The sequence below is a fragment of the Mixophyes fleayi genome, chromosome 12 (genome assembly GCF_038048845.1).
Source record: "Mixophyes fleayi isolate aMixFle1 chromosome 12, aMixFle1.hap1, whole genome shotgun sequence".
Lineage (NCBI taxonomy): Eukaryota > Metazoa > Chordata > Amphibia > Anura > Limnodynastidae > Mixophyes > Mixophyes fleayi.
The window spans coordinates 69865544-69889097 of record NC_134413.1 but is presented as its reverse complement, the minus strand read 5'-3'; the positions used below and the strand labels follow the sequence as shown (position 1 = coordinate 69889097).

Genomic DNA, 23554 nt, shown 5'->3' with positions numbered 1-23554 from the left:
ACTACACTACAAGTCCCAGCATCCCTGCCCACCAGAGACAGGGCTGTTATGTGATGCTGGGAGTTGTAGTTCCACAGCAAAGTTTGTTCTCATCTAATTGACGTTTTGTACAGCGGAGATAGATGACCTGTGTTTCTTTAGGTGTAGGCACTACAAGTCCCAGCATGCCAGAGACTGACAACTAGATGCAAAGGTTCCCAGGTCCTGCTGGAACTTGTAGTTCCACAGCAAAGTTTTTCTCATCTAATGTTATGTACAGCAGAGGTAGACAAGCTTTGACTCTTTAGGTGTAGGGGTACTACAAGTCCCAGCATGCCAGAGACTGACAACCAGATGCAGAGGTTGCTGGGACTTGTAGTCCTACTACACTGACTGAGCTGGCCGGTCACAGTGAGGGTTACACTGAATCATACAACGAGTCAGCGAGTCCAGGATCATAAGAGTCCACGGGAGTCGTGTCTGGAAACCTGTCCCTGCTCATTACTAGACGCCTACCCCACAACGATATTACACTGTGCGTGTTGATAAAGTTTTTTTTCACTTGAGGGTGTAACAAAAAAAACAACAAACCCGTCGCGGAGGCCGGAAGTGACGGAGCGGAAGTGAAAGACCGGAAGTAGGTAGGAAGGCGCGAGGCGGCCTGCTAACTGAAACAAGATGGCGGCGGGGCCGATTTCTGAGCGGAACCAGGGTGAGAGAACGGGGCGATATCACTACGTGCAGCGGGTGTGGGGGGTGAGAGAGGGGGTCTGTAACCAACAACCTGTTGCTTTCCAGCTTGATGTGGAACTGCAAGTCCCAGCATACCTTGAGGAGCTGTGGTACACAGCCCCTGGCTGGGACTTGTAGTCCCACAGCTGCTGCCTGGGGACCATCTCTCCTTATGTAGCTGGTTGGGGCACCGGGCTGGAGCATCTGCCCCCTCAGTCCTGCAGTCTGCTCTCCTGTAACACTAAACCAGAGAGCTGCTTCCAGACTACAACTCCCAGCATGCCCTGCACAGCTTGTCTGTTCCTATGCCATTCATCAGCAGTATGCCTGGCCAATCTGTGAAACTACAAGTCCCAGCATGCCCTGCCAGCTATCAGGTGGCTCTCTACTGGCAAAGCATGCCAACAGGAGTTACCTAGCTGACGTTTTTATATATATATATATATATATATATATATATATATAGTTAGTGTGTGTGTGTCTAGAAAACCCAATCTGTACTATATGTACAGTTACATAGAATATATATATATATATATATATATATATATATATATATATATATATACACATACAAGTTAACCCGTGCATGATACTCATGCATTCTAGTCAAATCAAGCTACTTAAGGTGTTAAAAAGGTTCTTGTCATGCATTTGGGCCATAGCCCAGGCCTCAACCACCAACCATCTAAATAGCAGGGGAGGGCAGCTATAAAGTAGTTTTTTTTTACCCTGTTTCTGCCTCCTGCTGAGCCTGGTACGACTGGCAGACATTGTGGTTGCCATACAGGAGCGTCTGCATGATAATTCTACAAACTCTTCTGCGATGTGTCCCAGTTTTCTATTAGTCAGGACAATAACAGGCTGCAAAATAGAGTCCCTGAACATCCCACTTGTCAGTTACATCTCTGTCTAGTTACCTTCATGGGCTCCTCTTGGCATGAGAAAGAATCACATGGCAAACAAGAGCTGGGAGTAATTGATGTAATTAGGCTCTATAATACATTTCATACTCTTTATTACTGAGACATTTATGTATTTTTTTTTATAAAGCATCATTAAAGGATAACTAAATGTTTTTTATCCAACATCTTCCCTCCACCCAGCGAGCACAATTGTGGGTTCCATGTCAGGAGCCCTTAAAGTTCAGGGAAACTTGCCCTCACCAGTGGTGTATCATCATCACCATTTATTTATATAGCGCCACTGATTCCGCAGCACTGTACAGAGAACTCGGTCACATCAGTCTCTGCCCCATTGGAGCTTACAGTCTAAATTCCCTAACATACAGAGAAAGAGAGAGACTAGGGTCAATTTTGATAGCAGTGTATATTGTTCTTGTAGCAGCGTTGACAACTTGGGGCAGTTCCATCTGAAATTGTGCTGTCATAATTTCTCACACTCACACTGAGTGTACAGAAGGACAACTCTGGTAGTTATCATCTGTGTTAGACACTCAACACAGTCCTATTTGATCCTCACCTTATGCCAGTTATTGATGCATAAACGAAAAAAAACATTGCCATCCGTGATTGGACCCATTTTCATGGTGCTTTATGTAATAAGTAAATAAACAGCAACTGTTGAAACTGGCGATGGTTCTCTTTAGCTTCTGGCTTTTCTATAGTAGCAGAGACTTTATATTAGGTATTTCCTGTGTAGTAATGTTTCCTCCTTCATCCCTAGATGCCACTGTCTATGTCGGAGGTCTGGACGAGAAAGTCAGCGAGCCGCTGCTATGGGAGCTTTTCCTACAAGCCGGACCCGTAGTGAACACGCACATGCCCAAGGACAGGGTGACGGGGCAGCACCAAGGTGAGGAGATTGGACGGCTACCCTGAACAACCCAGTCGATTTTTAATAACATTGACCATTTTCTCAGGAGCCAGTTTATCATTTGACAGAACTCTGGAAAGGTTTACTTATTGGGAACTACCTTAAAGAGTTGGGTGCCTGTCATAGGCACTTTTATAAGTTCACTTTTGTCATTGCGATTGTAGTGGTCTTAAAATTGCTAGATTTTTGCAATTGTTTTTGGGGATTTTTTTTTTCTTTATTATTGAAATGTTTGATCACCTTTTCTCCGACAGTCCCTCACATACTTTAAAGTAGAACTTCAGAATGTTTTAATGTAAAGCGCTATTAACATGGTCAGAAACAACATTATCTAGCACCCCGGCGAGAAGTGGCAGGATCACCGATGGGTCTTTACATAAATGAACTCCCAACTCTTTTATGTAGATATTGTCTTTTTCAGACCACTCCTAATAATTACTACAGTTTTGATGAGCAGCATTTCGTTTTCATGTAGCAGTTATTTTACGCTTTGTGTTGCTCCCACCCAGGTTATGGCTTTGTGGAGTTTCTCAGCGAAGAAGATGCAGACTATGCCATTAAGATTATGAACATGATAAAATTGTATGGGAAGCCCATCCGAGTAAATAAAGCCTCCGCACACAACAAAAACTTGGATGTTGGGGCAAATATTTTCATTGGCAATCTGGACCCCGAGATTGACGAAAAGCTTTTATACGACACCTTCAGCGCCTTCGGGGTCATCTTACAAACCCCCAAGATCATGCGAGATCCGGACACCGGGAATTCCAAGGGCTATGCTTTCATCAACTTCGCCAGCTTTGATGCATCCGACGCAGCCATCGAGGCCATGAACGGACAGTATTTATGTAACAGGCCCATTACTGTGTCCTACGCTTTTAAGAAGGACTCCAAGGGCGAGCGGCACGGGTCGGCTGCAGAGAGGCTGCTGGCCGCGCAGAACCCACTCTCCCAGGCTGACAGGCCTCACCAGCTTTTCGCAGATGCCCCTCCACCTCCCAGTGTACCCGCTGTCATCACCTCCTTAACCAGTGCGGTTGCTGCAGGTTAGTAGATGTTATGGTTGTAGGGTCCTAGAACTACAGTCGGACGGAGACACCATCTAGCTAAGGCCTCCAGACGCTAATATATTAATTTTAGAAGCTTGCGGATGTTGTATGAAAAGTGCTTCAAAGGATAACAATGATGTTGCTTATAGCCAATCGCAATGCAAGCATATGGTTGTTATGGGCAACGCCAGCTTGTCCACTTGTACCAGTTTTCAGAAATGTTTATTGCAGATGATGGTGTCCCCTGGGACCATTCCTGCGGAACGACAGATATGCTGTAGGTAGGCTGGTTAATAGAATGTTAATGTTCACTGACTGGTTACAATTTAGCACAAGTAGGATCTGACCGATTGTTTCAGTGCTACAGTTTTGTACAGTAGTAGAAAACAAGTTGTGTAGAAATTAATATGCTCCTAATGACTTTATGAAGACACGTAGGCCAACGTCACACAGGCACTGGAGAAGTGTGGCATCCGGAGGAGATCTAGCAGCACCGCAGTGTGACCTTACAGGGAAAGTTAAGAGTATCCGTGTAAGAGGAGACTGTTTTCATCTCTTTAAAATTGCCAGTTTTCTGGTTGGTAAACCAGAACCATGTCCAATAGCCCGTTTTCTAGTAGAGGTTTACTTAAAAAGACATTGTCACCGAAGTAGAGAACACAGTAATAGTTATTGGTTTCCTATATCTGCATATTGATTTAATAGTTCCATGTTCATTGATATTGTATAGATCTTTATACATCATAGCTGGTTATGGTCACTTAGATCCTCGCCCATGTATTCACACTCTTGTTGTCTATATAAAGCTCACTTCAGCGCTGCTGTGAACCGATAGGAATAAGAGCATCCGGTTTCCTTTACATTCTAGTTATACTGGAGTTGGACAGCTGATAAGGATGATTTAATAACCTGTAACCTTTACATACTGAGTTTTCATTGCCTATCGGAGTTGTGTACATCAGGATTGGGCAGATAATTGCTACATTGGGTATCTGGAACTTGTTGTTTAACATAACTGGACAGCCACAGTTTTCCTTTATGGTATATAACTTTATTTATAAGGGTGGTCAGTAGTGTGTACATATAAAACCGAAGTTGGCCACGTACTGCAGTATCTGAAGTGATATAGGACAGTTGGCCGGATATTGCCGCATGTGTGGCCCAAGACGACCCCTGTGACCCCGGAAGTGATCCAGGGCTGAATTGCTGTATCGTCTCCAATTTGGCCAATTGAGCGTGAGCGATTACCTCCCACCCCTTTCACTCGCTGCTCGGCTTGAACGTCGGCGTCTTACGGTGTGTGGTAGGGTGTATTTATTACTATTGCTTGTTGGCTGTCGTTGGCAAGCTGCCGCTCCAAGGACTCCACAGTGCGGGTTTCCCTGTAATCCGTCCATGTTGTGGCACTAGAGCCAGTCAGCCTGGTCTTATCACTGCACAGGGGAAACAAGCAGTGTGGGGCTCTCCCATTGGAATGAGAACAAGCTCCCACACTGGTCAGCACAGGACTGGCAAAACTAGAAGGATCTATAAGACCATTACACCTAAAATATATATTTTAATTCAACAAAATACACAGGCTAAACAGGCAAACGCCAGTGTGGTTTTATGTGGACGGATACACTTCTCAAGCATACTTTAATGCTTACCGTAATCTACGTATATAAATATATATGATTGCTCTGTAGGTGGCAGGTCCTTTGCACTGGATGCAGACATATAGTTGTTGGTCTACCGTGTACATCAGTAGCTCAGACATTTTTAGATGAGGGACGCTTGCCGTAATTTAGTAGTCGTATGTAAGAAAAGGGGAAAGACCTGAGAGGTGCGTGTTATGTAACTAAATATGTATGATATTTATAGATTATTATTATTAGTGATATAGCCGTATAACTTTGCCAGCCCTGCTGTGACTGCTGTACAGTTCTTGTGCTTGTCACCGACGTCTGCTGCTGCTTTTAAAACTGTGATTTTGATTCCTTTTACAGGCATGCCTGCGTTTCCTCCAGTCCCTCCACCTGGGGCGTTACCTCCTGGAATGCCCCCCTCCATGCCTCCACCTCCAATGTCTCCAGTCACTGGGGCTGGACAAGCAGCCGCTGCAGGTGGTGGTCATCCACAAGTGCCGCTCCCTTTCCAGACTGGCGCTATGCACCCTGGTGAGTACTGCAAGCACACGCTGGTTAGAGGATGCGCTGGCTCCATTATGCAGTGCAGCAGGTACTGACACATAGCAAGCGGTGCCCTGGAGTGGAAGGTCGGCATGTTTAGTGTTATGTTCCTACCCATGTTAAAACATCACCTCGCCACACATACTTAAGGATAGCATTTAGAAGCATTGTTTACTGTTAGGAATGTGCCGCTTCGGAGAAAAGACACAGCATCTGTTCAAGTGCTGCTGAGCTAATTGGCAGGTAATTAAAGTCATTCACTTCTGCGTCCCTATCTATAGAGGAGCACATACCCTGAGCAGCTGTAGTCCAACAGTGGTGGGACCTGTCTCCTCCCCTGCTCATAAATCAACTATTGGGACCCCCCTCAAAGGTTTAACTGGTGGGGACAGTTACTGAAGAGGGATTATCCCAAATTGTACGTTTTACTGGATCTGAATACATACATATATACATACCTGCATCTAGAGGGACAAGATGAATGAGCCAATAGGAGGAAGAGAGTAGATTTGAAGTTTTGCTATATTCTGTTTTAATCACTGGCATGTGTTGCTCCACGCATCATCCCGTATGTGCTATTACTGTTTACTCATGACTGACGCGTTTTGTGCCCACAGGTTTGCAAATGCAGGTTCCACATCACGCCCTGGGGCCTTCGCCGAATCAGATGGTGCCACGCCCACATGGTATGACCCATCCAGGACCCCCTCCCATGGGTATGCCACCAAGAGCGCCACCATTTGGAGCAATGGGTAGGTCACATTATACCAGTTGTTGTTTATTCTGGGGTTTCCGTAATCTTGTGCAGAAGGTTATTGGTCCCTGATTTGTATCTGTTATTAAAACGATACTTCATAAAGCAGCGTATGTATAAAACTACACCTCCTCATGATGGAGGTGTATTGCTTGTTCTGTCATCTGTGTTTGGTGTGCTGCTTTTTTTTATATGTTTTGTTTTTACGTTTGCCTTAGGTCATCCTGCCATGCCTCCGGGAATGCGGCCACCACCTCTGATGCCTCCCCACGGATACAATGGACCACCCCGACCTCCACCCTATGGTTACCAGCGCGGCCCTCTCCCACCTCCTCGCCCTGCTCCGCCACGTCCCCCAGCACCCATGAGGCTACCGATGACACAGTGAGCAGCAAACAGAGACTCCCCGTCACAGCGCACCATGCCATATTTCTGTACGGCGTGGCAGCGTGGAATCTGCTATGGAAGCCTCCCTACCGTTTAGTATGGTTCTGAAATGTGTGGATATAAAGACCTTTTTTATTTTATTTTTTACATCTCCAAATAAGTACGACCATTAAATGTAGCCGAGATACAGCGCGACATCAGCACGACCAGCGTAACGCCAATCCCATTTCTATCCAGTACGCTCACTGCCCTAAAGACGCGTAATGCCGCGTACATCAGCATATTCACTAACAACTTATTTTTTATTTCTGTTGTGTTTTGCGTAAAGACGTCTTTGTAAATGGTAGATTGTAATAAATGACCAAAATGTCTGTCCCTTTTTTTTTTTGTCTTTTAAATGGATACACGGTTCACCCTGATTACAAGAGAGCCAAGGAGCGCTAAATACATGTCGGCTTACGGTATAACGCTGCTAAGATGATATGGAAGTTTCTGTGCCCTGTGAAAATGTGTGGTCTAATATTGTATTGGTTTTGCGATGGAGTGTAAGCTATTGCTATCTGTCATCAGTCGTTTCAGACAGAATAGCGAGTAGCGTTCTTTAACGGCATTTCTGAAAGTTCTGTCCTGATCGCAAACTTATCTGCAATATTTTAATTTCTAATTTACTGATACTTTTACCTACATATTCAGTAATATGAGTAGCTCTTTTGTGTACAGCAAGTTTGTATTTTTGAGAGATTATACTTATAAGCGGTTTTATTTATGCTTTATATTTATGCAAAAGATAATTGCCTTCCTTTGCACAGAACCTCATTTATCTACATGCTTGTTCTTAAGTGCAGTGTTTTCTTTAGCCAGTAAAAAAATAGAGTGCAACATGCAGACTCCAATAAAACAGCGCCTCCCTGTGGCCACACCGTGACATTCCTGTTTTATCTTATTCCCAGTCAGGCCTAACTAGGCAAATAGTAACGTTTCGGGGGTTTTTTGTTTTTTTTTGTGATTGAGAGATTTCTTTCATCAGTGACGATCTTTTGTACCCGTCCATAACATTAAGGAGTAACAATGGGGGAGAGGAGTCCTGTTGTAAAGCTATTGGCTAAGCCTCGCTGACTTGTCACAACTGATTTACCCAGTCAAAAGGACATTATAGGGAAACATTACTGATACAGGAAACCCAACTAAATAGTCTACCATTTTCATGGACACTTTTTTTTTTCCACTCTGCCTGAAATTGCATGTTGAAAACTCAATGTTGCTGCAACTTGACAGGCAAAATAATTGTCCTTTCTTTGCAGGGTCTGTAACTATGGAAACAATCATGGTTCCAGATGTTGCCATTGAAAGTTTTAAAAACTGACCCATCTGTTGTATGACGGCAACGTGCGTTTTTGAGATTTTAACGTGATTTCTGGCAGAAGTCCTGTTTCACGTATCAAGCATTATTGTAGTAAGCTGTAATGTCCAGCATAATTAATTAGGCAATTTACCCTTTAAATTGCCAATAGCGATATCTTGCTGGTGTGTACTCAAGCAGACCCTGAATTTGCCATCTTAAAAAAATTGTGCTTGAAAAGGTGAGGAAGAATACATTGACCACTTTAGGTATGGAGCCTAAAATTTACTCTGTGATATCACTGTTTTTTAATTAAATATATACTGCTATATAAGTTATGATAAATGTTGGTTCAGACCACTCAAAATGTGATTCTTTTGTGTAAACTGGCGTCTATCTATCATAAGTCTTGCTCCAAATTTATGTGTTCACTGATTAGATTATGTGGGTTGTGCAGTTTTATACAGATTAATGTTAATGTTTTCTCTCTTTTTTTTTTTTTTACCCATATATCTGCTTTACTGAATAATGTATTGCCTTTTCGCTTTGCGGATTTCAAAGCAACTATAGGGAGCCTGGTACAGTCCCACCAAAGACACATTGTACCTAGCCAGGCTCAGAAAACCTGCCACTCAAGTGAAGTGACCGTAATTACCCAATTAGATTGTGTGACCGAATTAGATGAGGTTTGTCCCTTGGACAGAGTGAGCAAATTACTTCTGTAGGACCTGTTGGGTGTCACAGAACAATACGGATTATCTTCCAAACACATTTACCAACACATACATTAATTAGCCTGTCTGGTTCCGTAAGATTATTATCGGCATCGCGGTCCTTTTGGGACAGCATTTGGTGACATTGGGCAGACTGCTGGATGTGGCAGCGTCCAGCATAGAAACCAGAGGTAGGAAGTCTGAGGTCCTACAGTACGCGTTGATGGGCGTTGTGTTGCCTGAGGCTGGTGTTAGACCGTGCAAGCGCTACAGCAAAGGGTTTTGTTTTTTTTACCAACGCATGCCAAGTGCGAATTCCAATACCTGACTCCTCTGAGTATGGCTGCCCCCATTCCAAGTGTGCATAGTGAAAAATATTTGCAGAACTGAGTACAGTGGTCTCAGCACACTGGCCACAAGGTGGCACTCTTGTACTCACATCTTTTGGGTATATTTTATAATATCTGCAGTATGTCAGCTCCCACTCCTTTACATGAATATGCAGAGACATCCGCACAGAATACCATACCTATATGTTCTACTGAGCGTGCATAGATAATAAACACGGTTCCCTATTTCTGAAGACTGTATTTGCACAACTACTTGACCACCTGCCAATACTATGGCTTGGACAATCTATATAGGTGCCTATTTCCCGGTCTGCATCTGTTTGTAATTGCTTGCATACACCCTTACTGTACTCGGCTTACATTAGACCATCCCATCTCTCCCCCGTCCCTCTCCAGACGCAAGCAGGCATAATGGTGGTGGTTGTAAATTGTGCTCTGACAAATAATGATCTTCGTATAAGATAACCGTAGAACAGTATTAACGATATAATAGATCTCGTGCATTGTGAATCCAAATACAATTTCAGTGCTAAATGGAATGATTTGCAGCTTGTGTTTGGCTGACCTGGGGAAACGACTACATCCAGAGTTGGAGAATAATGAAATGTTTCTGCAATTTGAGACCCGCTCAGCTGGAGCAATGTTTAGATCATCATAGTTTTTCGTTTATCTTTTGATACTTTACATGCGTAACCTATATTATTTCAAGGAACTGACTGCAAAAAAAGGTGCTCCCTAAACTGTTAAAAATAGACAGTTTTATGTTATCAATATGTGCAGGCAGGGACACTCAGAAGGGGACAGAAGACACATATTGTTTCAACTTAATTTTACTAATTAGAGGTTGAGATATAACGTTTTTCAAACTCATCTGTCAAGGAGAGGTGGGCCCAGGATCAGCGGTCTCATAATTGTCAGGGGTCCCATAATTCTTATGGGCGGTTCTGTCTACAGCGTAGTGTTCCCTTTAATTTTTTCTACGGTAGCTCTTATGTGGGATTGACTTCACTCCCCATGCATATCAATGAGCCCTGGTTCACCGGTTGTCCCTCCTCTTTCGGTAGATACTAATCACTGCATAAAGGGAACATCCCAGAAGACCTGCCGCTTTGGAGGCGCTCTGACCCAGTCGGCTAGCCATCACAATTTGGCCCTTATCAAAGTTGTCATTGTAACGAGATAATCAATGTTATTCACTTCACTTGTCAGTGGTTTTAATGTTGTGGCTGATATGGACCTGTCAAGTTTCCTGGAATTGTTGCTATCTGCATTATAAAGCCAGCAGAGATTTGGGGTTATAGTTACTAAACTGGGTTTGAAAAAGTGGAGATGTTGCCTATAGCAAGCAATCAGATTCTAGTTATCATTTATTTAGTACATTCTACAAAGTGAAAGCTAAAATCTGATTGGCTGCTATAGGCAACATCTCCACTTGTTCAAACCTGCAGTTTAGTAAATAAACCCCATGGTCTTCATTGCAGTGACCACTAAACAATGCAGACACTGTTCAATGATTTCTATTGTGTAGAGGTCATTAAAAGCGCTCTATATTGTAAATTCTTATTATGTTAGGCTTTGAGTGTTGATTGCAGGGCTGTTCTGCACTCATTGCCAGTGATAGTGTTACCATGCTAGAATCCTGGTTCCTGAATCTGGTGTTCTGTGTGCTTCTGACCTTGCATCAATAGTTCCTTGCTTTGCATTTGTTTGTCTCCTGGTTCCCTGATACCTGGCTCTGCATCTTTTAGTTTGCTGGTTCCTGGTTCTGCTTTCACTAGTCTTCTGGATCCTGATATCTGGCGTTGCATCTTCACACTATTCATATAGCTCTACATAGTGGGCCTGATTCATTAATGAAAGTTAAGCAAAAAATTTGAGTAAGTTTTCTTACTCAAGTTTTCTGGACAAAACCATATTCCAGTGCAAGGGGTGCAAATGAGTTCATTATTTTGCACATAAGAAAAATACTGGCTGTTTTTTCATGTAGCACACAAATACTTGGTAGCTTTATTTTTACACTTACATTAAAAGTTGATCTAGGAAACGCCCTACCCCATTTATAGATCTGTATTCACATTTTAAATTTACCTCCCCCTCCAATGCAACATGGTTTTGCCTTACTTGCTTACTTTTGTTTAACTTTCCTTAATGAATCAGGCCCAGTATTCCCAAGCATGGATGCAGTGATTATCATTTACATGTTCTGCGGGTCTTCGCAGTGATCACTGGACTCTGTGTTATATTCCTGCCTTGCTTAAAGACTGTGAAAATCTGCACCAGCATTGATTCAGAGACTCTTACATTTCTGCATTGCCTGAGGAGACTCTTACATTCCTGCATTGCCTCAGACTCTTACATTCCTGCATTGCCTCAGAGACTGTGCTGCATCAGCATTGCCTCAGACTTTTACATTCCTGCATTGCCTCAGACACTGTTTTATTACTGCATTGAGAACTGTACCTGCATTGCCGCAGAGACTTGTGTATATTACTGCGTTGTCTTTTGACTGTGATTCTTTCCTGCATTACCTCAGAGCCTGTGTTATCACCTGTCTACTTTTTGATTACTGCCAAATCCAATGTGCTTGAGCTCTGTCCATCATTATACGCGGTACACTGCAATAAACTCCATATTGTTTGACTACAACATCACCTCATAATATCTGTGATTTCTTAACAAATTATGGTGCTCGCTAGAGTGCTTTACTTATACTGGTCGGTTTGTATTGTACAGAAGTCACTGGAATGCTCTCTGTATTATATATCAGTCACTAGAATGCTTTCTGTAAAATATCCATATATGGATTTGGCTTGTAATACAATCTCTGGAAGATCACAGAGGGGAGGTGAACTGTGCACCCCTAAGATGCAATGATGCAAAAGTGTTGTTTTGCTGTGGGGCCAAAATGACGCGATTTACCAGGAACCATGTCATGGAGGCTCCCATCGATGCTGGAGAGTGGCCTGCTCTCCCGGTAGTCCGGGAGACCTACCCAGAATTCGGGAGTCTCCCGGACACTTGGGAGAGTGAGCAAGTAGGATTTATTGTTTTTGTTACATTATTTACTTTATTGATTCTTATGCTGTTTCAGCAAATCTCAGATAGATCCACACCCACTTAAAATGTATTCTTGTGCAATCCGTGCACATAAAGGTATGCTCACTGGGGAAAAAAAATTATGTTCACATGTTTCAAAAATGAAAGGGAATATTGGATATAATCAGTGTCAAGTAGCTGTATCTCTTTGCCTACTCTCTGTCATATTTTTCCCTCCAGCTATTGTGAGAGGATTATCACAACTCAATAGACTGAGAGGAGAGTTCTGAGAGGAGATAAAGAGATGGATTATGGGAAATAGAGAAAGAATCAATGACGTCTCTATTTAATGGTAAACTTTGCCATTTGACTTAACTAGCATCATCACACGTGAAACTTTAAATAGAGTATGATCATGAACTGAGTGGCATACTGCATTTTGGTGTCAATGGTTAAAGTAAAACTCATTCTCTGCCAATACGGTAAGAGTGAAAGGCACCCATGCTTGGCACTACCACTAGGCGACCTACTATTAAAGTAATTCTATTGTTTTAAAATAAGCATTGCCCAATCAATTGTATGTGTTTCCAAAGCACATGGTGGTTTATTTTAGCAGATGTAAATAATCAACAATTCAATACATTATTATATTATGATAAAGTACAGTACAGCACAGCCAATACCAAAAGTTACATACATACATACCGCTGCAATCGCTGCGCTTCCATGGGTCCCAATGGAACAGTGTATCTGTTAGAGAACTGTGGTCAGAGTAGACTGACCCTGGTGGGGGATGCAGCTAATATATACAGTCAGTGTTTCATTGTGAACAATAGAGATGACGTAGCTTGCTTCTATAGGTCCAGGCACAGGGGTGGCTTCAGGGTAAACAGTTCATAGGCTGATTCAATCTAAGGAATCCAAAGGAGGGGGTCGTCTCTCCAGGGGGTCTGCTCCTTTCATAGCCAGCATCATACAAAAGGTTTATTCCCTAATATCAATAACTAAAGTATGCAATGTGCGATCTCTTCGCCGACTGCACCGGACAGCTGCTGATGATTAGGGGATCAATATGATATCAGGCATGACACCTTTCCTATAACCTAAACCTTTAATAACACTAAATTGTACATATAATCATACTATATATATATATATATATATATATATATATATATATATATATATATATATATATATATATATATAGACTAATAATAAACCAAATATTATCTGCTCATAAATTATAGTGTAACGAAACCAATATGAATTGTACAAATAACTAAATGTTGTAATGCTAGTGGGTGCGTGCGTATTTTACCGTGCGATCGCATAACGCCACGTGTTAGGTGGCGTACGCTTCGCAATACGCACGGCAAACCAATATTAAACCAATATACTTTCGTTCATCCAATTATACGACTGCTGGAGCAATGTTTAGATCATCATAGTTTTTCGTTTATCCTTGATACTTTACATGCGTAACCTATATTATTTCAAGGAACTGACTTCAAAAAAAGGTGCTACCTAAACGGTTAATAATAGACATAGTTTTATGTTATCAATATGTGCAGGCAGGGGCACTCAGAAGGGGACAGAAGACACATATTATTTCAACTTAATTTTACTAATTAGAGGTTGAGATATAACGTTTTTCAAACTCATCTGTCAAGGAGAGGTGGGCCCAGGGTCAGCGGTCTCATAATTGTCAGGGGTCCCATAATTGTTATGGGCGGTTCTGTCTACAGCGTAGTGTTCCCTTTAATTTTTTCTACGGTAGCTCTTATGTGGGATTGACTTCATTCCCCATGCATATCAATGAGCCCTGGTTCACCGGTTGTCCCTCCTCTTTCGGTAGATACTAATCACTGCATATCGGGAACATCCCAGAAGACCTGCCGCTTTGGAGGCGCTCTGACCCAGTCGGCTAGCCATCACAATTTGGCCCTTATCAAAGTTGTCATTGTAACGAGATAATCAATGTTATTCACTTCACTTGTCAGTGGTTTTAATGTTGTGGCTGATACGGACCTGTGAAGTTTCCTGGAATTGTTGCTATCTGCATTATAAAGCCAGCAGAGATTTGGGGTTATAGTTACTAAACTGGGTTTGAAAAAGTGGAGATGTTGCCTATAGCAACCAATCAGATTCTAGTTCTCATTTAGTGCATTCTACAAAATGACAGCTAGAATCTGATTGGTTGCTATAGGCAACATCTCTACTTTTTCAAACCTGCAGTTTAGTAAATAAACCCCTTGGTCTTCGTTGTACGGTGGGTACCAAAGCTCAGGGGGGGTGTCTAAAACATTCACTGAGTGACTTAATGTCACTCGTTCAGCGTCATTATGGCCACTTACATGGAGGAGTAGTCACATGTGAAACCTGTTCCACCATATTGGTGATGGGCTGGGGGTATGGCGCTGAGTTATGATGTCACAGTCCAGCGCCACACTCAGAAGTGTACAAGATTTCGCCCTTACACCGTGCTTGCGCCAAACAAGGGAGCAGCGGCTGAGTGGGGACGCTCTTGACTGTACCTGATATTTAAACAAAGTGTAAGATATTTTTTCACTAATTTTTCATGACATAAGTGACATTACTGAGGCAGAGGGTACCGGTCAAACATGCATGTTAATTTGAACTCATTTAAATTATATGGAGCGTTTATTTTTAATGCAGAGTGTTTTGCATCTGTATTTACGTGGGAGGATTGGCGCCCAGCTGACACGTGATAACAATTCCCCGCCCACTGCCACTAGTAGACGCTGACAGTCTCCTGCACAGTCTCCTGTGAGACTGAGGTAGCAGAGACAGCTGTAAAGAGAATTAAATGCAGTGCAAGGGCAGAAGTATTGTGAAAAGCAAGCTACAACCTGCGTTACACATACACAGCTGTTTATACACAACTGAAAGGCTCCGTGCCTGCATTGCATTTTTCTCAATGAATGCACTGTGCAGTTAATTGGCGACAAGGGGGGCGAACATTCAATTTCTTTGACCTGCCTTAGCAGCATATTGACAGCGCTGATATACTTCTAGGTGTTTTATTCTACAGTGCGATTAGCGCAGAAAAGACAATTTTTCCAGTTTTCCAATTTTATTAAACAATATTTATTATTTTAATATTTGACTGTGGATTGGTCCTGCTTAATGATACTTCAACAGGACAAGTCACATTCATAACACATTTATAATTTAGCTGCGTGGAGAAGGGTGCATTAAGACAATAGGGATCAAATTCACTGATGTACATTATCACTACTAGATATCAGCTTCCTTTGCTCTTTTGAACCTCCATCCTAGATTGTCACAGTTCCTATCAGTGTTCCATGGTATGTAAAATACTGTGTCACATGACATCCTACAATTATACTGGGTTTGAACACTAGCAGAACAAAAGGGTCGGGCAGAACCATTTCATGAAGGGGGTGATTAAGAAATAACTGCAAGCCCCCCCCCCCCTCCATAATGAAATAGTCCTGTCGGATCCTCCAAAACTAGTTTTCGACTATAAGTTTTGTTTATATTATTATTATTTAGTTATTTATAAGGTGCCACAGATTCCTTAGCGACGCATACAGAAGCAAGTAACAAATAGATGAGGTAATACATGTCAGTAGCGCGCAGATGAGTGTGAGTAATGATATGGGAACTCACACAAAGTGCAGCAAAAGACAGGACAGGACGCACGAGGGTCAGGAGACAGAGGTGGGACAATAGGTAGGGAGGACCCTGCCCGCGAGAGCTTACATTCTAAAGGGAGGGGTTGTGAGAGACAGCAGGACCAACTGGCAGAAAATGTAGATGGCAGATGTGGAAGAGGAGGTGATGGATAGAATGGTTAGGTGGTGGTGTGAGTGAGCGTTTGAAGGACTGAAGGTTGAGGGAGAGTCGAGTGAGACGGGGTAGGGAGCTCCAAAGATTAGGGGCAGCACGGGAGAAGTCTTAGAGACGAGCATGGGAGGAGGTAATGAGGGGTGAATTCAGGTCGGAGATCAGAGGCGGAGCGGAGTGGCTGGGTAGGTATGTACCTCGAGACAAGGTCAGAGATGTAAGGGGAAGAAGTGTTGGTGAGGGTGAGGAGCTTGATCTGAATTCTGAAACGGATAGGGAGCCAATGAAGGGATTTACGCAGAGGAGAAGCGGAAAAGGTGTGGGGGGAGAGGAAGATGAGCCGAGCCGCAGCATTCTGTGTTACTCCAATTGGCTATAAAAATACTTTCGCCAGTTTTGAGAGGTTCTAATTTATTAATCACTTCGGGTGATTTTTTTTTGTGTGCTAATTTTGGCGTTTTTTTTACCCTTGTATAGACGACCAATGAGGTAAATCCAATCTTGAAATGCAGAAATAGAGGGTTCAAACCAGCTCCAGTACAGAGATGGAGGCCCTGACCCTAGTTAAACTCCCAGTATTATAGGTAAATATTTATGACTTGCTTAAATTTTTATGTAAAATATTGACCCTGCATTATCTCTTGTTTTTCCATATCAACAATGTTTAACTAATAAAACTGTCACTTAACCTAAAAATGTCTTGTACTCTCCATTATTTGGGATTCCAAGGAGATGGGTAGGGGATGTAATAGGATGGAGGGGGGCTGAGGGTGAGAGGGTGGAGAGGAAGAAGGGAAGGAGAAAGAGCAGAAGAGAGAGAGAGAGGGAGGGAGGGGTAGAGAGAGAGGGGGAGAGGTAGAGAGAGAGAGAGAGGGGTAGAGAGAGAGGGAGGAAGGGGCAGAGAGAGAGAGAGAGAGGGGGGTAGAGAGAGAGAGGGAGGGGTAGAGAGAGAAAAAGGAGGTTAGTGAGAGGGGGAAGGGAGAAAGAGGGAAGAGATAGGGGATAAGGGAGATGGGGAGAGAGGGATAGAAAGAGATGAGGTGAGAGAGAGATGGGGAGATAGAGGGGGAGAGAAAGTGGGGAAGGAGAGAGAGATGGTGGGACAAGAGATGGTATAGAGGGGGTAAATGGAGAGCTGGAGAGACAAAGAGACGGAGAGAGATGATGCGGTGAGAGGTGGTATAGAGAAAGAAGGGGTAAATAGTGGGAGAGAGGGGCGAGATGGTGCGGCGAGAGGGGAGAGAGAAAGAGTGAAAAATGAGAGAGATGGTGGAAGGGAGAAATTCGAGGGTAGGAGGGAAGTACAGAAATATGGGGGTAGAGTGGAAGAGGGTCAGTGAATAAGTGAGTCAGTGATGGGAGAGGGCTAAGAAAAATGGGTGAGGGAGAGGGCGGTGGAGACAGGGAGAAAGAGATGGATGTAGAGAGAAGGGGGAGAGATAGAAATATTGGGGTAGGAGGGAAGTACGGAGAGATGGGGGTAGAGAGGAAGAGGGTTAGTGAGTGAGTCGGTGGTCCGAGAGGGGGGTCAGTAGAAGGGGAGAGGAAGAGAGAGATCGTGTAGAGAGGAAGAGAAGTTATGAGTAAGAGGGAAGGAGGGGGCAAAAAATCTGTGCTATCACCTTCCAAAAAATTAGGTAACCTGGTAATGCAGAAACTTAAAGGGCAACAAGTCAAAAAGGGAAGAGAAAACTATATATATATATATATATATATATATATATATATAAATGTATGTATGTATATGTGTATATATATATATATATATATATATATATATATGTGCATATATATCTATTTATATATTTATATATATTAATATATCTGTATATATATAGTTTCCTCTCCCCAATTTGACTTGTTGCCCTTTAATCTCCCTGTAACTCCTCTCCCTCCCCCAGCTGTATCCTCTCCCTCCCTCTTGCTCCCCCCACCCCCTGCCATGCAGATCTCAGTCACTGGGAGCTGTCAGCTGCATCCACCTAATAATAACACACAATTTGTCAGGTACAGGCTCCTTCAGTGCATTACAAAGAGGCACATTAGAGCCGGCACCAGCCTGATGGGGATGGGGGGGAGCCGGGGGCAGCACCTGTCTTCAGGGCACAGGGGTTACTGCCCCCCTGCCCCCCCTTATACTGACTGAGGTTTGTTACTGCGACAAATCAGATGTCAGCCCCCCTGCGGCCCCGGGGGAAGCTCTGCTGGAGATGACAGAGGACTCCTCTCCGCCCTCCCCCCCTATTTGGTGGTGCTGAGTGGTTTCACCCTTTGCTGTGTTGTAACAGTCTCTCCTTATAGCTCTCAATCTGGTACCCAGAGCCCAAGCATCCTCATCCCAGCATCCTCCCACAGAGGCTCATCACTGGCTCCCACACCCACCTCCAAACCCTCCTGGCATGCTGGACACAAGGTAAATAAAATATAAATAAATACACATTTTACACCTCTGCACCCCCCCACCTTCTGCACTGCTAAAGTCAATTCATTGCATCTTCTCAATGCTGTGGCCATTTTGTCCTGGAAATCCTTGACCCTATATCTATATGTTAATGTATTGCATGTACGTTCCTGGCAGCTGTGATTTGCATGCTATATATATATATATATACATATTTGGCTGGATTTGGCAGGCAAACGATGCCAGCTCTCCTACTGCTTTCACTGACAGAGTGTAGGATGACCTTGGAATCTGTGCAAGGGTTACAAAATATATAATATAGTTTTTGTATTTTGTTTTCCCCCCATAGTTTTTAAAATGTTAGAAGCCCGTGAAAACGCTGGCTGTCGTTGTTTGCAATTCCAAAGCTGCCTTGCATTGATTTAAAGGTCTCCACTGTGCACATTTGGGGGGGATTAAGATTGGTGTCATGTGTGTATGTGTCTGAGATGGACGTGTCACCTTGTTCGTTAAAAACGTGTTTTATGAAAGAGTTAATGGTGCAGACTATTGAAATAGCGAAATGTTAAATGTTTTTACAATTGGATGAACTTGGATGATTAATGACAGCCTGATTTATTTTGCACAAAGGTCCATTCAATGTGACATGTTGTTCATTTTAATCTTAAGAACTGTTAATTATTATAATTTTGCCGTCTATCTATCTATCTATCTATCTATCTATCTATCTATCTATCTCATATCTATCTATCTATCTATCTATCTATCTATCTATCTATCTCATATCTATCTATCTATCTATCTATCTATCTATCTATCTATCTCATATCTATCTATCTATCTATCTATCTCATATCTATTTAGCTATCTATCTATCTATCTATCTATCTATCTATCTATCTCATATCTATCTATTTATCTATCTATCTATCTATCTATCTATCTCATATCTATCTATTTATCTATCTATCTATCTATCTATCTATCTATCTATCTCATATCTATCTATCTATCTATCTAGATAATATCTATCTATTTATCTATCTATCTATCTATCTATCTATCTATCTATCTCATATCTATCTATCTATCTCATATCTATCTATCTAGATAATATCTATCTATCTATCTATCTATCTATCTATCTATCTATCTCATATCTATCTATCTATCTATCTATCTCATATCTATCTATCTATCTATCTATCTATCTATCTATCTATCTATCTATCTTATATCTATCTATCTATCTATCTATCTATCTTATATCTATCTATCTATCTATCTATCCTATATAGTCATGGGTACACTTTCTTGTACCAAGTAGGACAAAATGACCTTGTCTATAAGACTTCATCATATATCTATAGTGCTTTTTCAGTCTATCCCCTCGGTTTGCCAATATACAACCTGACTTCTCAAGGGGCCGGTCAAAGCAATACATTTCCATTGCCTGAGGCGTGATATTAGTTATAGCAACACGTTTAAAATAACGAAATCACACATGCAGAAAAATAATAATCTCGTACAATGCAATTGACAGCAGCAATTCATAAAATAATTAGTATTCAGCAGGAAAAAAATAAATAAATCAGTATACACAAAGCGTTTATAGGACAACTGCCAGAACCTATTAATCTTCTCTGATCCACCTAAATAGATATCTTAACATTGCAGTCATGTATCAGATCCCCTCTGTACTTTGAGATTTTTTTTGGCGTGTGCTGTGTCCAAATTGTAAATTCATTATTACAACCGTGCGTTTGGATCCTTGTTTCCTTATTTAATGCCGGAAATATTTTTTTATCACGACAAATAGCTACTGAAGGGAAATACTTTAAAAAAAAATGCACATATCATACGTGTTCTGTGACAGGGTTTCCAGTCTGCCGGCAGCTTGAATACCTTTCATTACGCCAATTTATTAGTGGAGTATGTGTTTTCATTGCTCATAAAACAGGGGGATCCCCTGAATAGTCTTGTGTTTCAGTATTATGCGTGAGCTGGGAGCAGAGGTAGACCAGAAGAACTACAAGTGCCAGCATGGCATGGGACTGGGATTGGCAGCATAGGCTGGGACTTCGGTTTGCCTACGTGTGTTTTAGAGGATTATTTCCCCATTAGAGCATTTGTCTGAATTGAAGGATCATTCAGTCATTAATTAATATATGTAATTTAAACTAAAATAAAATAAAATAAACTTTGCCCCCGAAAAGTGTTTGTGTTCTTGTTTTATTATTGTGAGCCAGAAATAAATTTTGCAGGCGATTCTGTGACGCCCTGTTGCAATTTCCTAGCCGCGTATTTTTCCTAATGCAGTTTTAGTGAGGAGGGGGGGGGGGGGCAGGGCAAATTCTAGCCCGGGGGCAACACTCAGTGACCTTTTTTAAAGGAAAACAAATGCAGATGGCCCAGTGGCCCAGCCCAAGGTAGCCTACTATGACACCGACCCGGGGGAGCAGATGCCCCCCAGCCCAGCCTGCCCCTGAATTTAGTGCATAGTTCATTGCAAACGTGCATCAAACAACAGCACCGGACAGTATTTTTCTGTCACATTGGACATAATCACCAAACTGCCCGTAGCCCTGTTGCATCAGCTAATGTTCATATGCTGAGCGTTAACACCTGCAGTAGAGGTAACACAAAATGGAGTCTGAAGTGAAAGGAGGGCGGATCAGATAGTCACAAAACTGCATAGTCGGGTCTGTTACCCAGAGCAAGCAAACAAAATAATCTGCTTATTAAATTAAATTAAAGGGATTGCTAAACCATGTCAAGTAAAGGTCTTGCTCGTTCTTTCTTTGGAGTCACAAAATGGCCTCCGGGTCTGTGAACATACTGGCTTTTCTGGCCATATTATGTGAGAAACGAGGGACAGGCTGGTTAGGGTGATATTAATACCTCGGTTCACCACAGGGTCCCATTGAGGTTGCCTCCCTGGCTATGTTTATTGCTGCAACTCTGCACCTGACATATACAGGGTCTTAGACGGGACCCTGAGGCCTGCTTAGCATAGCTGTTACCCAGCGTGTAATATACAGAACATAACCGCTTAGGTCCTGCGCCTGGTCCATAATCACTGCAAACTAGACAAATGAAAGCTTGCATTTGATTGGTTGCTGTGTGTTACAGCATGTGCACTGTTTTAACCATACTTTTGTTAAATGGGCAATTAAATGTGCGTTTTTGCCATTGACTTGTCTGGCGTAGGTCATGAGAGGCTTTAACACATCCTGCTGACTGGAAAGCGTGACCCGCATTTTTCACGGGTTTCTAATGCATATATCACTGAGCGTTACAGCCGCTGGAGTGTTAGATACACAGAGGTAACACTTGTCAGTGTGTAAAACTGCTTGATGGGTAAGAGTATACATTTTATGGCACAATAAAATAGATTTATTCCAAGATGTTGCTGATCTTTCTGGTAGTTCCGTGGAACTAGACTAAGGAAACCCTGTTCTGGAAATAGAATAGAATTATTGTTTTTTTATATTGTATATATTTTTTCTTTTTAATTTTTCTACTATGTCTATTTTTCCTATTGGGTAATAACAGAAGGGGTCTTATCATTTTCTTATGTAGTTGTATTCATTCGCAATGCCTTAAGTAGTGGCATCTCTAAGCGGCTATGCCCAAGACCGTGTCATTGTTAGTCCATTCAAGTCAACTTTGCAGATTCTTAGAGGGAACATGGTCTTCATACTGTCTGTTTATCCTATTCAACCATATTGCCCCTGGGGGCTGTAGTTAGGTACAGCAGGGGCAATTTTGTGTCCTACACTGAGTAACTGTCTTTTTTGTGTGGCTTCTTTAGTAAATTTACTCCAAGGTGCAAATCTGCACTAAACCCATGGCAACCAATCAGAGGTTTGATTTCATTGTCTAACTTGCAATTGACAGATGAAAGCTAATTGCTGATTGGTCGTTATGAATTTTGTGCGGCAGCAGCACCTTTGATCAAAATGAATAACTCATGAATTGTGCATTAAAAATAGAACTGATTAGAGTCAACGGTGGAGTTCACTACTTGCCATACTCGCCTACTTTTGTGGACTGAGAGGCAATTGAGCGAGGCGTATGATGACGTGAGTCACGTCATTATGGTCTCCCCACTGCTCGCAATGACAGAAATCGTTGCCAGCGGAGATTTAGCGGTAACCAGTCTACGCGGCAGCGCTGCTGCTGGTTATTTATTTTGTAGAGAGGGATTTCCACACCACGCCACCAGTGGGTGTGAGCAGCATGCATGGGGGCGTGGCTATAATTTTAGACAGTGCTTGGCTGCTCTCCAACTCTTCCTATCCCCATAATATACATGGACAATGCTGCCTGCACTACTGTTAGGTGCACGCAGCTCTCTCTTTTCAAGCAGAGCCGTGTGAAGCGGGGGCAGGGTCCAGCCACCTCAATTATACAGTGCCCCAGGCTTGGAGGGGGGTTTCCAGGCGCTAGAAACCCCCTCGGTTTGCCTATGAAAATATCATTGCTAGTTGGCCCATACTAATCCCTGCTTTAATAAACAGTTGTAAATAGGTCAATTTTTCTATGACACCCCCCTTGGTTTGCCTATGGAGAGGCACACATTTTTAAAACAATATATTTAATTAGTACATGGTGTTGATGATGACCGCCGTTTCTTTACGCTCCCATAGTATTTTGAGTTGTACGTATCTCACGGTACTCATGCAAGGCTGCAATTTTGCGGACGTAATTTTGACGCTCACGTTTGGGCTGCAGAATCGTGGCCTACTTTGAATTAGGTCCTACGTTTCCACCACCGTGCCACACACACAAACATGTTTCTCATTGAGATTGGAGTCCCTACTCTCAGCTGCTGGCTTGAAGGAAGCCCCAGGGACTCTGAGTAAGTACTTTGTTATTCCCAACGCAGCCATAGCTGCAAAACTTACAGAGGCGCAGTAGGCTTGCTGTCTATAAATATCCAATTTCCATGATCCTTACACACTATTACA

At 42.5% G+C, this 23554-nt stretch overlaps 2 protein-coding genes across 2 annotated transcripts in view; both read left to right on the top strand.

The window, feature by feature from the left end:
• Window positions 1-578: 578 nt before the first annotated feature.
• Window positions 579-7279, top strand: SF3B4 (splicing factor 3b subunit 4). Its single transcript, XM_075193090.1, has 6 exons — window positions 579-691; window positions 2398-2526; window positions 3057-3593; window positions 5585-5755; window positions 6385-6519; window positions 6740-7279. Exons 1-6 carry the CDS (start codon window positions 658-660, stop codon window positions 6907-6909), a joined length of 1176 nt encoding a protein of 391 aa, XP_075049191.1. The 5' UTR covers window positions 579-657; the 3' UTR covers window positions 6910-7279.
• A 10937-nt stretch (window positions 7280-18216) lies between these two features.
• Window positions 18217-23554, top strand: part of SV2A (synaptic vesicle glycoprotein 2A) — a 100573-nt gene continuing 95235 nt past the window's right edge. Inside the window, exon 1 of the mRNA XM_075192789.1 lies at window positions 18217-18593. The gene's annotated coding sequence lies outside the window, so the exon portion shown is untranslated. The remainder of the gene's footprint in view (window positions 18594-23554) is intronic.